Below are 16,167 nucleotides of genomic sequence, written 5' to 3' on the forward strand. Positions count from 1 at the left end.
TACGTTATCACGACACGGCTTTATATCGTTATCATACGTGAACTATGATTATGTGGGTAACATTTGAATCTCAATAAAAGTATTGGTCAAAATATTATTTTGATTTGATTAATTTTCTTCGCAGGAAATGATTCTTTTTTTTTTTAATTTAAAGGACATTCTAGAAAATTCCTGAAAGATTCTTTAGAAAAAAGGAATTTTTAATGTAAAGGACATTGTAAAATACCTCGACGTAAACTTAAACTCTGAGCTAACTTAGCAAACGAGATTATCAAGATAGAAGGATAGAAGATGTTAAATCTTATTCTATCAATTTGTTAAAATTTCTTTTTCAATAAATATTTTTATTTTTGTAGATGTACTAGTTTTGTAGTTTTAAGATTCACTGGAATATGATATATATTAAAAGTCGGATATATTTCATATGTCACAACCTAAGAATAAGAATGGAAGAAATGCTTTATGAAATGATAAGTCAGCCGGAGATCCAAATTTCGAAGAAAATGTTGTCAAATTTCATGTCTATCGATTAGATATATTTAGTTACAAATGTTTCTAAAGAGGAAAAGGATTAGTTCGAAAAAAATCGATATCGTTGACGGAATTATTATTTCTTCGACGTCAGAATTATTAGCAAATAATAAAATTTGATCTGGTGGTTATTATTCTAATAGACATACCAGACACTGGAAAACATAGATAGGGGAAATGAGTGGCATATAGATTAAAAAGTAAGTTCACGGACATTCTCTTAGCTGCTTACGTTGGCACGATTAAAGTATAAATTGGAGGTTGAAAACGATCCAGCGTTACTTTCTCGGTTGATGTCCACGGCTTTCAATATGTGGCTACCACTGACGGTCTTATTGCTTGGTAAGTAAAGGTAGAAAATTCTACTCACAGCTCTCTATCGAACGGTCCATCTTCTTTCTCATCGATTTTCTTTCTCCCTTGAACTTTTTTCAAAAATTTTAATTAATTTGATAATAGGAGGCATATTTCATGTAGAACGAGGTATATCCCAAAATTCTTATTTGCAATGCCAGAAATGAGGCAAATCCTTTTTATCTCGAGGCACTGAAAATTCAGGTCTAATCGTTTAACAATTTTTCTTTGCTTTACTCACTTGTCATTGAGAATATAATTATCAACGATTGAATTATAGAACTTGTACCAGAAGAATAAAAAAAAAAAAAAAAAAAAAAAATACTTCATACAGAAAATGAAATGAAATTCCTATAAGAAAGAGCGATCTGATAATTCTACTGTTAATTTTAAAGAAAGATATTTCTCACACAGAGTATCAAAAATTTTTACATCACGGCAATAAAAATAGGAACAATTTCTCTGTCTCAGAATACGTACGTTTCAATTTCAATCATTCAGGAATTTCTCTTTGTTTCATTTCCTCACATTTTCCCTAAAATTACCAAGACTTATTATTTAATAAATTAAATTTTTCAGTCCCAAAAATGATTGGGACTATTCTCCGTTTCTTTTCTTTACGTTTAATATTTACAACTCTGTCGCGTTCAATCAATCGAAGCTAACGCTGAAAATTTCTACGTATCCACAGCGGGAATAGTTTCAGCCGACTACGACCATGGCTGGCACGTCGATAATGAGTACACTTATCTCGTGCGAAGTCGAACAATAGCGAGTTTGAATAAATTATCCGATCAGCACACCGGTATGCTGATGAAAGCATTGCTCACGATACAAGTCAAAGATCCTCAACTGCTAATTGCGAAGCTGTCGCAAAATCAATACGCTCGAATCCTCAAGTCTTTACCAGAAGGCTGGGACACTGAGATTTCTGACCAAATGTTGGAACTCCGTCACTTGCCTCTTTCTGGCAAACCGTTCGCTATCAAGTTGAAACATGGCGTGATCAGGGACATCCTCGTGGATCGTACCGTCCCAACCTGGGAGGTGAACATCCTGAAGAGTATCATTAGCCAGTTGCAAATAGACAGTATGGGTGAGAACGCGATCAGAACGGACGAAACGCAAATTCCGACCGACCAAGAATCGTACGGATTTTTCAGAGTTATGGAAGATTCAGTTGGCGGAAAATGTGAAGTTCTTTACGATATCACACCGCTGGCAGAGCAACTCGTTTATATTTATCCAGAATTGGTTCCGATACCGAAGTTGAAGAAAGATGGACAATATATTGATATCCGCAAATTGAAAAACTACGACAAATGTGATCAGAGGATGAACTATCAGTTTGGTATAACTGACAACAAGCGTTGGGAAGCTGGCTCCAATAAGAATGGAAAATTCTTCTCGGTGAGTAGTTTGGATCGTTGATGACATTATAGGAATGTTAGAAGCCGGACAGTATCTTTGACGATATTTTGATAGAAAGTCGGAATTCTGTGCCAATCCCTGAACCATGTTAAACCCTTAATAGCGTAATAGAATGAAAATGGAGAATTCGGATGAACGAACGATTTAGGAATAACTATTTCTTTGTCGACAACGTTTCTTGCGTTTCTTGTATCTGGACACCATCGATAATGGTATTGTAGGATCTTTACTACAATTAGTTTATTTAAAATAAATCAAACTGGTGTTGGTTAAACAGGAAACGATGGTTGTTTAACGCGAACTAAATACAATAACGTGTTATAATTAAGACAACTAAATAGTTAATTTACAACTCTCGTCATCACGGTTCCAACGCTCCCTTTCACGCGGATCACACTCTCTCGACAATGCAATTCGCACTCTCTGACTTCTCAACTAATACTGACTGTTAATTCGTCTTTCTCCCTTAGCATCCTTTCGTCTCTTATCTTAGCCCCAATACGCACGTGTTCCACAATCGTTCGTGGTCAGGGTCACGCAGGCCTTTTCCGTGAAACTATTCGATTGAAGGACCGACGATACATTGTTGGACCTGTCGGCACTTTGGCTTTCTCGCGACTTTGTTTATAGTTCGGCCGATATCTCCTAGGCCTTTCGTCCACGATACTACAGTATTATACTGCAAAAGGTTTAATTTCTCGGTGGTTTTGGTTCTATTTGTCTTATGAAGAGTATCGATATAATATGTACGGTACAGGTGATGTTAAACAAGATTTTCGATGTTGCAGCAATCTGCGACGAGCAGAATTATCATCTCAGGAACGCTGAAGAATTTCACCATTCAATCGGCGGTGACTACCAACTTAATGTACATGAGCCCAAGATTCTACGACCATGGACACGGGTTAGTAGCCAGCAAGATGAATCTAACCTTGGCTGTCGTGAAGAAAATTACGAATCCTCTGCTCAAACCGAACAATCTGGTATCCACTGGCAACCTGGTTTACACTTACCATAATCCTTTCTCAGACACCGAGGAACGCAGAATCGGTAAGGTACTCGAGGATTCGGATAAGGTGGTGGTTTCGGATAGCGTCAGTTCTATTAGCTCGAGCGAAGAAACCACGAAGGGTTACAATTATCGAAGCCTTTCGTCTGGCTCGTCCAGCTCGTCCAGTTCGATTTCCAGCAGCGAGGAGGATTTTTACTGGCAGCCTAAACCCACGATGGAAGATGCTCCCCAGAATCCTTTGTCGCCCCTACTCATTGGCTATAATGGCAAATATATTGGAAGATCTAAAGAAATGGATGTTATAGCGAAAAGCAAAGAACTTATTTACCAAATAGCCAACGAGATGGAAGATCCGAACGACCTGTATAAAAACCAAATTCTCGAGAAGTACACGATCCTGAGCGATCTACTTCGTACGATGAATAAGGAGCAAATGTTACAAGTCGATAAGGACGTACATCTCTCTCCTTACCAGATGAAAACGTTTGACAGGACTCTGGTCCCTAAACAAAACGCTTGGAACGTGTTTAAATCCGCTATCGCTCAAACCGGAACTGGACCAGCCTTCTTGCTTATCAAGAACTGGATCGAGACGAAGGAAGTCGATTCCACGACAGCTGCAGATCTCTTGGCTAGACTTCCCAAGACAGCTCGTGCACCTACTGCTGAATACATCAAGGAATTATTCGTGAGTATCTATCGTATACGAAGTTCACTTGTGATAATATTAACTCGTAATATATGAAATTTTCAGTTATAACAATGATATTTTACGATGTACTGAATCTTCTTGAATTTGCGTTTCCCAGAAACTAGCTACATGTGAGACAGTGATGAACGATCCAGCCGTCAGCGGCCCAGCGATCATAGCATTTAGCGAGTTGGTTTATAACGCTCAAGTGAGCAAGAAGGGCCTGCACAATCACTATCCGGTGCATACGTTCGGTCGTCTCACGCCCAAACACGATCAAGTAGTTACCAAAGATTACATCCCCTACCTGGAGAAGGAATTGAAGAAAGCTGTCGAAAATGGCCAAAGCACGGTTATTCAGACTTACATCATGGCTTTGGGTAATATCGGTCATCCGAGGATTCTCTCCGTTTTCGAGCCTTACCTGGAAGGCCAAATGTATATGACGGTGTTCCAAAGGACGCTAATGGTCTCAGCTATGGCCAAACTGGCTGAAGGTTTTCCAAAATTGGCGCGTTCGGTTTTGTACAAGATCTATCTGAACACCATGGAAGCCCATGAAGTGCGTTGCACCGCTGTCTTCCTTCTGATGACGACCGATCCTCCGTTAAACATGTTACAACGAATGGCTGAATTTACCAAGGTCGACAGGAACAAACACGTCAACTCGGCCGTGAAGTCGACTCTAGAGAGCTTGGCGAACCTGAAGAACCCCGAATATCAAACGCTGGCGAGGAAAGCTCGCATCGCAAAGAATCTACTAACTCCAAACGATTACAGCTTCCATAACTCTCACGGATACGCCACTGAATCGATCATAGACGATGGGAATATCATTTATCACATGATCCTGAAGTACATTGGTAGCGATGATAGCCTGATTCCTAATGCTATATACTACGCCGTGTACTCTTCTTACGGAGACTTCAAGCTTCCTCCTTTCGAAGTAGTAACCATGGTTTCGAGCATTAGGTCCATTTTGGAGTTGAACACTAGCCAGAAAGACAGGGATCGTATCAGATTGGCGGCTGAGAAGATCGCCGAAGAGTTGAATATCCTTCCTAGTCCATCTATTCCTCTAGAAGGAAACATGTATTGGAACGGAAAATACACAACGAAGTTCCTGCCCTTCGATAAGACCTCTCTCTCTGTATTCCGTGAATGTAAGTGTTTCTAAATATTTGATGTATTAACGATATTTTTCATTAAATACGAAGCGATTTGTAGATAATTCTTTATTCGTAGATAACAAGATTATCTACTTTTTGCGAAGGTCAGAACGCTTCTGACGTTTTTACTAATTTAATAGTATCCAAGATTCAGGTTGTTTTAACGAAATCGTATGTTAATCGTGTATCGTTTGTAATTCTAGTGATAATGATGTATCTGAAGGGCGAAAAGCAAGGAAACCTCATCAACCGATTACAATCCTACGACGTAACATTTGGCTTCCCCACAGAAACCGGATTGCCATTCGTCTACACTTTTGAAATACCGATGCTTTTCAAGATCACTGGAACTATGAATAACGAGGCGAAGATGCCAATGATTCTGAAAACGGGAACCGATTTTCGTATGATCTATGCAATGAAGATTCAAGGAAGACTTGGCTTCGTCACGCCCTTCGAAAACCAGCAGTACATCGCCGGCGTCGATCTTGACTTTAACGTTTACCTACCAATGACAATGACTGTGGATATGGACCTACTTAAACATAAATGGGAAATAAAGATTTGTCCATTGCAGGGAGAAGACAAGGCACGATTATTCCATTACAGCGTCGTTCCATACGTCGCCAATCACAACATTTTGAATTTACGTCCTCTGCTCACCGAGAAAACAACGCAAACACTACTTTCCGACGATAGGTATGTCGATACTATCTCAAATTGGAATCTGCTGAACGTGTACCTGGAAGGTGACAAATCTTACAACTACAACAACTGGTTTAACATGGACGTCGATGACTTGTCCGATATAATTATATCTCCGTGGGTCTTGGATTACGACAACTACCGCAAATTGGACATCTTGCTGAATCTGAAACGCGAACAGGTGGCACCATTCGTATTCAAAATATCGTATGACTATATGGATTTCGAACCCAGCACTCTAGACACTAAACTATGGACATACAGAGCTACAGCCGTGGAGCCATCCGATAAGGAGGCTGACAGCAAAGCTCGTAGGAAACAATGGATGGAAGAGGCTGCCAAGGGTATCAAATTGGCCAAATCACTGGTGATCGATATTCTAATGGAAATTCCAGTAACAAGCGAAAAGAGTCTCCAGAACGTTATAACCCTCGCCACGGCCTATAGCAAAGCTGAGAAGAAAGGACGAACGCTGCTATATTGGAGCTTTAATAATATGTTCGAAGTCTGCGCGGCTACCCAGATGAAGGCCACGCCAGACAACATGATGTTCTACAATCAAGTCGCTGATTTGAAACCCAAGGTAGAATTTAACGCAGATTTGCGTGTAGGAAAGGTCTGTTCCACTGGTGAGCAGATGAACATCAACGGTGAAGCTACCCAGAGTAAGGAGATAAGGGAACGCATCAGGAATGCAACTTTGATCAAAACTTGCCAGAAACAGATGTATCAGGGTAACAAGATCCTCCGAGCCTGTCAAAATGCTGCTGCGTTCTCTATGATTCTTGATCAAATGGCTGTCTCCGTGGATTTCCAATCGCCGTATATTTTGCATTACATCACCAAGGCTCTCGCCGTCGTAATAAACACCGATTATTTGAAAGAATATGTGGACATTCACACACATTTATTGGGTCCTAAGGTAGGCGGCAAGAAGAAGATCGACATCACGGCCAATCTGACCGCCCATTTGGAAAAAGTTGACATAACAATCGCTACTCCGACTATGGACATTAACATCAACGACCTAGACCTGTCTGTTCTTGAAATTTCTGCGGAGGACGTTCTAATGACTGCAGACGAGGACATGGATATTCAAAACCTCTTGTACAACGAGGACGAATGTGAGTATGATTATAACAATTATAAAATCACTTTTTCAACTAGTTATATTATCGATTCAAGAGTAGAATACGAAGCTGACATTTTAGTAATTTTTGAACTGAGTGCGTAGTGATTCCAAGCTTCTTAGTAGATATCAAACTTCCACTAGGAAAAGGAACGTGGATCTGATTGACTATAATGTCGACTAATTTTTCTTATCGATCAAAACTGTTATATCGAGGCGAAGAATCTCTAAATATATTTTTATCTCTGCACGATACACTCATCATTTACTTTTACAGCCGCCTGTGTATTGGATAATACCAGGGCGCAAACATTCGATAGCAGAGAGTACCCTCTGAGATTAGGCAACTGCTGGCACGTCGTCATGACCACGTATCCTCAAGCAAACCCAGATAATCTGGACGAGAAGATGTATATGTACAAATCAGACAGCGTGGGCATCCTTATTCGTGAAACGGAAAACGGACAGAGGGAAGTGAAAGTTTTACTTGATGACAGGGAAATTAAATTTATACCTACTTCGACCCAAATACAAATTTTGGTGAATGGATATCCCGTCGAGGTAACTAAGGACATCAGTTGGCAGGAAAGGAAGGACAACATGGTCTTGTACGAGATCTTGCAAATCGATGATCACTTTATCGGTTTGTTCTCTGACAAATATGCACTGAAGATCCTTTACGATGGAAAACGTCTAATGATCAAGGTAAATAACAAAGCATAGATTTAAATTAATTCCTTGCTCGAATATCCTCCGTAGATTAGCCATTAATCCTTCTAGCTTTCTATAATTGTTTCTGAAAAATTAAGAATTAATCATATATCCCCATACTAACATTTAGAAATGTATAAAAAGTGGATTTGCTTGCTTTCCGAGCAGATCGCGTACCAAGGAAATAATTTTGCTTTAAAAACGGAATTAATCATTGTCTGACATTTGATTCGAAAGATACGCGAACAGCAACGGATTAAACGACATCTGATTAAATAAAAAATCAACGGCGTAATTAATAATATATCGAAATTCGTAGGCGGGTGACAAATTCCGTACAGTCATCCGTGGTCTCTGTGGTAACTACGACGGGGAGCCGATCAACGACTTTACAGCTCCGGGGAATTGCATTCTTCCAAAACCCGAGCTATTCATCGCAAGTTACGCTCTGACGAAGGAGGATTGCAAGGGTGAATCTTTAGAGAACTCGAAATTGCTGGTGACTGACTACGTTTGCGTACGAGAAGAGAAGAGACATTTGAGCAACGTGATCAGCGACAAGGAATCTGGACGAAATGATACTGAGATATCAAACTGGGGATACCATAGACAAGTCACAAACAAACACTGCATCATCTTGAAGACTCACATAAAGGAGACTGACAACGCGATATGTTTCACGATTCGTCTGGTGCCTTCCTGTGCAGCTGGCTGCTGGGCTACCGAGACGAAACCGAAAGATTATCAATACCACTGCATGAAGAAGGACAAAGCAGCAATAGCCTTGAAAAACAGAATCAACAAGGGTGCAAAACCTGATCTCAGCCAGAAGTCAGTTACCTTTACCGAACCCATCAACGTTCCTGTTAGTTGCAAGGCCTAATTCCGGTGTACCTTGCTTACCTGCCTCATATACTTACATGTTCTTACTAGTATCTGTGGTAATTTTATATTTAGCTCGTAATCCAATGTTTTAGTAAAATTTACTCTTTTCAATACCTGTGGTGTTTTGTATTATTTGTTTTACTTCCCTTGTCATATAGTTTTAGATCGTCAAACTGTTGGAAGCATGCGTCATAAATAATTTTCGTGCCATTCTTTCGATACACCTTCCATGTACAACCATTTCGGTCACTCCATTTCCATAAATTTTATTCGCGAAATTTTCCAGTCAACGATAAAATATGTACATAGATATATCAAATCGATACATAAAATTAGTCAAAATCAACAATCACAAATTTCTCGATACTGTGACACGCTATATATATTATTTCTTCGAGATATTTTCCATTTGTCTCTATGATTTATCGTACATGCTTTTCTGTAAGATACGTATCGTAATTGTAATCGTTGAGATTATTTCATTTTTGACACGGAGGATCGTGAATAGGGCATTTCAAGCGGAGTTGGTTTAGGTGACAATCCATTTTCTTAATCTTCTCGCAGAGATCGGCTTCTTTCATGCAACAAGCTTGTTGCTCGAATTCTCTTCTCAAAGAACATACCTTCCGTTGTTTCCCATTCTTCATTTCGATTTTTCGTCGGGAACTTGCTTCATACGCTTCGTCTATGGAACTTACTAAGCGCATCTGATTTAGTTTGCGAATGCTCTTCTCATGCTCCTCGTATGGTTCACCTAAATTTAGAATTTCAATTTCGTTTAATTCGTATTTAATCGGTGTAATCATCAGAACTTAATTTTCCATCTAGAATTCGTTAAGCTCTTACTTCTATATATTGGCACGGCTCCCGCTTCCAGATTTTTCCGGATTTCGTGAATCTCTTTCTCGCATCTTTCATAGTACGTTCCACGTAAGATCAACGTTGGTTTCCTATCAATTTGACAATCCTGGCATTTCCTCTGTAATTTCGTCTTCCTATCGCGCATGTAGCGTTTATATTCCAAGCATTTCAGCATCTCCTCGATCAAAGTGAACCGTGTGTTGTCGATTCTGGTGAACACACCTGGTCGTTGCTTCGTTCTCAGCAAATGATGTAACTGTAGCGAGGAAAACGAGACAACGACGATAACGAGACAATGTCTTTTTCTTGTAATTCACCTTGAAGAGGATGAACAGTATCCACTGCATGGACTCTTGTTCGATTATCGTCTGCACGCATTCTATCTCTTCCTGTTTGAACCTATCGCGCGAGGAAAGAAATACATGTACATCATCTATTAAACAACGTTGCCTATTTCACGCGAGACTATCAAATTTCGACTATTTCATATAAAATGAGTGGAATGAAATTATTGTGTTGGCAACTGAGTGATTGCGGATTTTGTCATTACCGGCTAATGACTTAGTTGCCAACACAATATATATTACTACGAGAAATTCCAGAGTACATAGGAATGTGACAAGACTTTCAACAAATTGAAAGATACCAAACCTCTTCATGTTCTTCACGGTTTCCTCGTTCTTCGCATAGACTTCGTTCAACCATCGTCGCATTTTCTCTATGTCAAGAACGGTTTTCCTGATCCAATAACCACGCCAGAACGCTTGGATCCTCGTGGCCATCTCGTTATAGTAATCTTGCCACATTTGATGGACACGATGCACCAGATATCGATCGACGATGATCCTGGTACGATAGCCACGCCAATAACGTTGAATGCTGACTGCGCTCTGATGCAGCAATCGGAAATGTTTTCGGCTGAGGATGCCGCGGATCCAGGCCTGCACTGCCGAGTCGAAATCCAATTCAAACGTTGTAACGTCGGAAGAACGATATCCTAATCGAATTTTTCGGAATGAAGAATAGAGAATGGATAGTGTTAAAGAGAAAAATCTGTATTTCAGCATCGTTACAATTTTCGCTCGAATTCGTATGTACTTGTACCATTGCTTCTCCTCTATTTTTCATGACTATCGAAATTAATACGAGAATTATTCCGCGCACGATAATTTACCAAGTAATAATATCGTTAAATCGACGAAAGTCTCGTGTTGTGGATAATAAGTTTCTCTTTTACAGCTTCAGAATTTTCCATCAGGTGATTTATATAATTTGTAAAATCCACTTGCCAAATTTCGCTTGTTTCATTATCGAATTTATCGATATTATAAAAGGCAGTTTGCTGACGTTAACGATTAGTAATTTGGAAAATATCGCTAACAATGTTAAATTACGCAAACGTGGCCAGATAGGAATCTCAGATCATTGTCAATATCGTTAGTTGCAATAACGAAAAAACTAAAAGAAGAACTCGCCGATGACTTGTTGGATCGGTATGTCGTGATCTTGACCTTAAGCAATCGATATCTTGGCGTACAGTTACAATTACGACACACGAGGCTTTATTATTAGCGCTACTCGCACCCAGATTGGATAAGAACGATAACTCACGTACAAGTTATGGTTATCGAGTCTGAGGTTATCTTTCCGCGCGTACCACAGAATCTTCGTCAGGAGATCGTAAAAAAAAATGAAAACCTTTTTTACGGAAGCTCATAGATATTATCTTCGAACAAGAGTCATTAACCTGTATCCTGCGGGCAGCGATGAAATACAAATGCCTGGTCGCTTCCGCGAGTATGTCTCTGCGTTTGACTTCCTTTTCGAACTCGATGGGATCCACCGTAAGTTCCGCCACGGACGCCATCGGGAAAGATTATTTCGACGCGTAAGTATGTTTTTATCAATGGGAATTCGCGAATGATTCGGCAAATTGTCGGTGCGAATTTTGTTACATGCTACAAACTATCGATCGTCGAATGTACGTTGTGCGAAGCAATCGGTGGATCGGTGGATTTAAAGAATTTCTGTTTACCGAGTCCACTTATCTGAACATGAATTTTTATTATGCAAACATAGGTAGAAGGGAGAATCAGTGAACTTTTATTACACCAAGTGTTTGTCTTCAACTGGATTCAGATAAACGAGCTGCTCACAAGCCACGCCGATCAACTTCAAAATAGAAAAACAGATAGAAGTGATGACGTTAGGTGAATTATTTTACTTATCATTTCTTTCTGATAAACGAACTTATGGAAGCATCATAAAATCCTTTGTTCCTTACAACCGTACCTCGATCGTTCACCTAGATAATGAAATTGAAATATCTGCAAAAGATGGAGCTGATCGGTTTAGCTTTTGACAGGCTCGAATACGGTTTTCTATTATCCAAATTCCAATCAAACGAAAATGCCTGGCACCGAAGATTTTTCGTGCGCGCGTATCTGTGTCAACATAAAATGAAAATAACGAGTCACTGACGCCGTCCACAATTGTAACGAATCGTTTGTAAAGCTAAATGGTTGTTGATTCACGAAAAGATATATTTGACAAGGTCAGAAGTGACGAATACATTGTTTATTCGTAAATACATCTCACACATCGATGCCATGTTTCTTAGGAACAATTTCAAGGTCAAGGAGCAAGGCATATCAGAGAATGTCTTCACACAGTAGAAACACAAGGAGAAATGTGACAAAAACTATCAGCGTGATCACTATCGCTGCTATAACGATGCATTTCCTTCTTCTGGATGTTCTTGTCAACAGGTGAAAGTCCTTCCGAGTCTATAAAATCATACAGTGAATATTAATAAAATGAAAAGAATGCAACTCGAAGAATATTCCTCGATAGCGTACGTGTACGACGAATAAAATATAAAAGAAAATACACGAGAGAGTTTTAATTATAAAATACAATTAGCAAAGTGAAAAAGTAACGAACGAAGCGGCACATGTTTAACGTGTCTGAGCGTTGTTAATCGTCGCTCGATACTCGAGTAATTAACTGTATCGTTTCAACGCGTATAAATAAAAGAGCGTAATCACGACACGCACAACCCTCGGGGAAATAAATGATACGAACACTGGGGTCGTAGTTGGCAATGCGTTCGGCTATTGATCGACGCCGTTTCAATGAATATTTTTCATGCCACCAATCTAATTATGTCTCTTTGTTATGGCGGAATATGGGTTACTGAACAAACTGAGCTTTCCGTGCATAGCAAATCCCTGGCTCTTTTATATAACACGTTGACTGCCGGATAAATTTCGTATCTTTCGTCTATAACACCTAAATTTAAAATTATATATCGTTATATGCTAATGCGTATTTTAATAAAGAATAAAATCGTTTAAACATTTAAATGTTTATAAATAAATTGTTACTGTATGATCGGAAGTATCACGAATTTTACGAAAATGATTGTTTCAAGACCGACGTCAATTTTTTATTTTAGTTTCGTTATGTCATTTATAGAATACCTGTGTGTACATTTGAAAACAGATTTAGGAAACTGGCTATTTCAGTATTAATAATCTCGCGATGTTGCTCATAATACAACAAGTTTCGACTAAATGAAACGACGAGTGTATTTTTCTTGAATAAAACTGACCTCAAAATTGAAAAAATTATAATTTCTTTACGAAATCGTTAGAACAATTCTGTTTTTATTATCTCTTCTTTGTTATATATTTCTTCTCATATATTCTTCTAAAGAAAGAGTTAAATACTTGAACAAACCCGGTAACTGGCGATTTTTACGGCATTCAACGTAAAATAATTAAATCGTAAATAATTTACCGTAATTTGCAAAGACTGAGTCTTTCGAACGAGATCGTCGAGCTTCTGGCCCCTGTCAATCATTTTCTGTAGGCCATCCATCAAAATTTTTTGGATTTCCACCAATTCTGCCTCTAGCTTCGGTACTATTTCATTCTTCTTATTGTACTCGTGCTGAAATAACGATAGTTGTAAAATTCTTAGTGAAAAATATCGCCGTTTAAACTCGGCAAGGTCATAGTTTAAACGGTTGGACGTACAACTATCTTCTTTAGAGGTTTCGAGAGATCGATGACCGCTAGACTGGTTAGGTCCCTTGTGAGATCAGCCAGAATCGGTAGCTCCCTGTAAATGCTTCGCAATCTCTCGAGGAACACCTGGGAACAGAATTCCAGCTCGGCTGCTGACGAAGGACAATCCGGTTTCAACGTCAGGCAGGCGTAATGTAGTTCACCGATGAGCACGTGCACTGTGTAGCTGCAAGGAAATGGTATTTCTAAAGAACATCCTTCAGAAATCGTTTAGATATTTTTGCAAGAATTATTTTCCAACCATCTGGAATCAATTTGACGAGCAAAAAGAGTATTTTTACGACTTATACAAACACTTTTATAATCACTTGAAAACACTGTCAGGGTTCTGTCGTGCAATTACGATAATATGGGTAATAAAATTAAGAAAGGTATTCCGAAAGGTAAATTCTAAAAGTGAAAAGTAGGTAAAGTTTGACAAATGGGTCTTATATTTAAATTACAATTCCGTTGATTATCTTAATTGGTGTAAAAGATCGTAAAGAAGAATATTTACGAAGTATAACTCGTAACTTGTAATCAATTGTAATCAATTATCATCAATGAATTATCGTGCAAGAGGACTAAATGCAAAAATAGATGTGCAAATTCTCTTTGCAACCATAGTGTAGTCGTACAAAATTACACAGATTCTTCTCATGAATCTGATTAATATGAAAATATCAAAAGAATATCATTGAAAATGTCGAACAACTATGTTAGAGCTTCAAACACTCGCTCGATGAATATTTCTCGACTATCGAAAAGCTTTCCGATTTGATTTCCGAAAATGACTGTCATGATTCGAATTAGCACACTTACTTGCCCCGATTAAGACTGATCTTATCATTCTCCACCGTCTTCAGTCCGTCGATCGTGCTGAGCGTGATCGTCCTGTACGTTTCATCCTGCTTCATCGGATAACAATCCGCCACGATCTTGCAGCCGGATTTCTCCCAAAATGCCACCAACACGTAGTACACCGTTTGATTCATCTTCCTTACAGGACACTAATTCGTTGCCTTCGTCTATTCAAATAAAGTAGACATTACGCATGATTAAAATCACACTACCTATACTCTCTCAATATATCACGCGATAATATGAGTAACAGGAATTGATAATTGAAATTACAAATTACACTTTGATAATTGACGCCTCGAAAGAAGGGCTCAAATCTTCGTATGTTCTATCGGTTTCGTCTTATCGAATTTATTGAGCGAGAGTGATTTAACAAACAAACACGATTTCAAGAGGCTTTCTACGAGTATAAGTATTCCTCGAATTGTAGCGGCTCGAAGAAAAACAAGTTCAAGCTTCAGTCAGCGATCGTTTCTTCAAAAAAGAATAGACTAGTTGTTTACCTTATATATCTTGAATATAAGAGGGATATGCAGGTGCAATACGAATCTTGATTTGTTGTTCTTTGAATTGCAAGATGTAATAAATTTTCATTTGCAGAGGTAAATCTCGTCTCGGAAAAGTGGCATTTTGTTAAATCCAAGTTATACGGGCAAACTAATACTCGCGACAAAAAATTCGAGATACGGTAAATTTATATTTCAGCTTATATAAGCGCAACAGAAAAGAATGAACAAAATTGCAGCCTCATACGCGTTTTCGAGTTACAGAGTTTATGGTGTGTACATAACAGCGAAGTAGCAGAGCGATCCATCGATTTGATTTACCTTTCTTTCAGTTCGATCCACTCAACTGCTGCGTATTCGTGACGAATCCCCGGCGCAGTAGATATTTTCAAAACTCAACGGTCCTGGGCTGAACGCTGACAGTGCACTTACGTTGTGAAACACCGGGGGTTATTCGCCAACCTTTCGCTTGAACGTCTCGACAGTTTCAGAGGCGGTCAGAGGCGGTCAGAGGCGGACAGAGGCAAACACGTTGCTTTTCGTTGGTTGTTTACCAGGCCCGGTCGGTGTATCAAGTATGACTAATGAAACAAGTTTCGATAATGCACGATACGGGGCTCGAGCAAACTCGGTTTCTTCTTGAAGCTATGGCCACGTTCATATGCGATACCCGTATTATCTATTGCAATTAGCTTCTTTGCGAGCTATTTCGTCTTTCTGCGATCAATCTCGTCTTTCTGCGGTCCATCTCGTTTATGCACAATTAGATGTAGATACAACGAATTTACTACATTTACGTTTCAGTTAACGCACGAAGGACAATCGACTTTTATCTTGTAGTATTTCGTTAAAGAAGTGGCTTTAGGTGTAGCGTTTAATTTATGTTTGGAAGATGGGCAACGTACAATGGGGATGATTCATCAGGACTGCTTAGTTGATATTTGATAATGTGTATATTTATGTAGTGCAGATTATGTGAGCAAATGTTTCTCATTGAATTATGCATGAGTAAGCGCTAGTGCAGAGAATTAGTCCTATTATTCTCCTTGAGTCTATGTTACAAAGTAAAAATTACGTTTTATTAGTCGTTATTAATGAGATGGTTTTTAAATATTTAATTCTAGTAATCTGATTAATGCATATCTTCGGCAGATGTTACAATTCATCGCTTGTTATGAAAAAAAGAATTCGTGATAGTATTATGGCAAGTAGAAATTTTTTTTTTTCTTTTTAGTTTATTTTGATTTTTTA

The 16,167-nt window shown here is 38.9% G+C and overlaps 3 protein-coding genes across 3 annotated transcripts; 1 reads left to right on the forward strand and 2 right to left on the reverse strand.

Annotated features, from left to right (window-relative positions):
- The first annotated feature begins 770 nt into the window (after positions 1-770).
- On the forward strand, positions 771-8,731 carry LOC132910101 (vitellogenin-like). The gene is made up of 7 exons (XM_060965557.1): positions 771-873; positions 1,577-2,295; positions 3,105-4,016; positions 4,138-5,182; positions 5,392-7,017; positions 7,300-7,727; positions 8,053-8,731. The coding sequence occupies exons 1-7, from the start codon at positions 825-827 to the stop codon at positions 8,614-8,616; spliced, it is 5,343 nt and encodes a 1,780-aa protein (XP_060821540.1). The 5' UTR covers positions 771-824; the 3' UTR covers positions 8,617-8,731.
- Positions 8,732-9,097: 366 nt separating this feature from the next.
- On the reverse strand, positions 9,098-11,346 carry LOC132909487 (unconventional myosin-Va-like). The gene is made up of 5 exons (XM_060964344.1): positions 11,178-11,346; positions 10,131-10,476; positions 9,797-9,878; positions 9,465-9,735; positions 9,098-9,372 (listed from the first exon to the last, which is right to left on the reverse strand). Exons 1-5 carry the CDS (start codon positions 11,344-11,346, stop codon positions 9,098-9,100), a joined length of 1,143 nt encoding a protein of 380 aa, XP_060820327.1.
- Positions 11,347-11,977: 631 nt separating this feature from the next.
- Positions 11,978-15,319, reverse strand: LOC132909688 (uncharacterized). Its single transcript, XM_060964640.1, has 5 exons — positions 15,238-15,319; positions 14,372-14,571; positions 13,520-13,736; positions 13,281-13,433; positions 11,978-12,265 (listed from the first exon to the last, which is right to left on the reverse strand). Exons 2-5 carry the CDS (start codon positions 14,542-14,544, stop codon positions 12,131-12,133), a joined length of 678 nt encoding a protein of 225 aa, XP_060820623.1. The 5' UTR covers positions 14,545-14,571; positions 15,238-15,319; the 3' UTR covers positions 11,978-12,130.
- Positions 15,320-16,167: the final 848 nt, after the last annotated feature.

The sequence above is a fragment of the Bombus pascuorum genome, chromosome 8, assembly GCF_905332965.1.
Source record: "Bombus pascuorum chromosome 8, iyBomPasc1.1, whole genome shotgun sequence".
NCBI lineage: Eukaryota > Metazoa > Arthropoda > Insecta > Hymenoptera > Apidae > Bombus > Bombus pascuorum.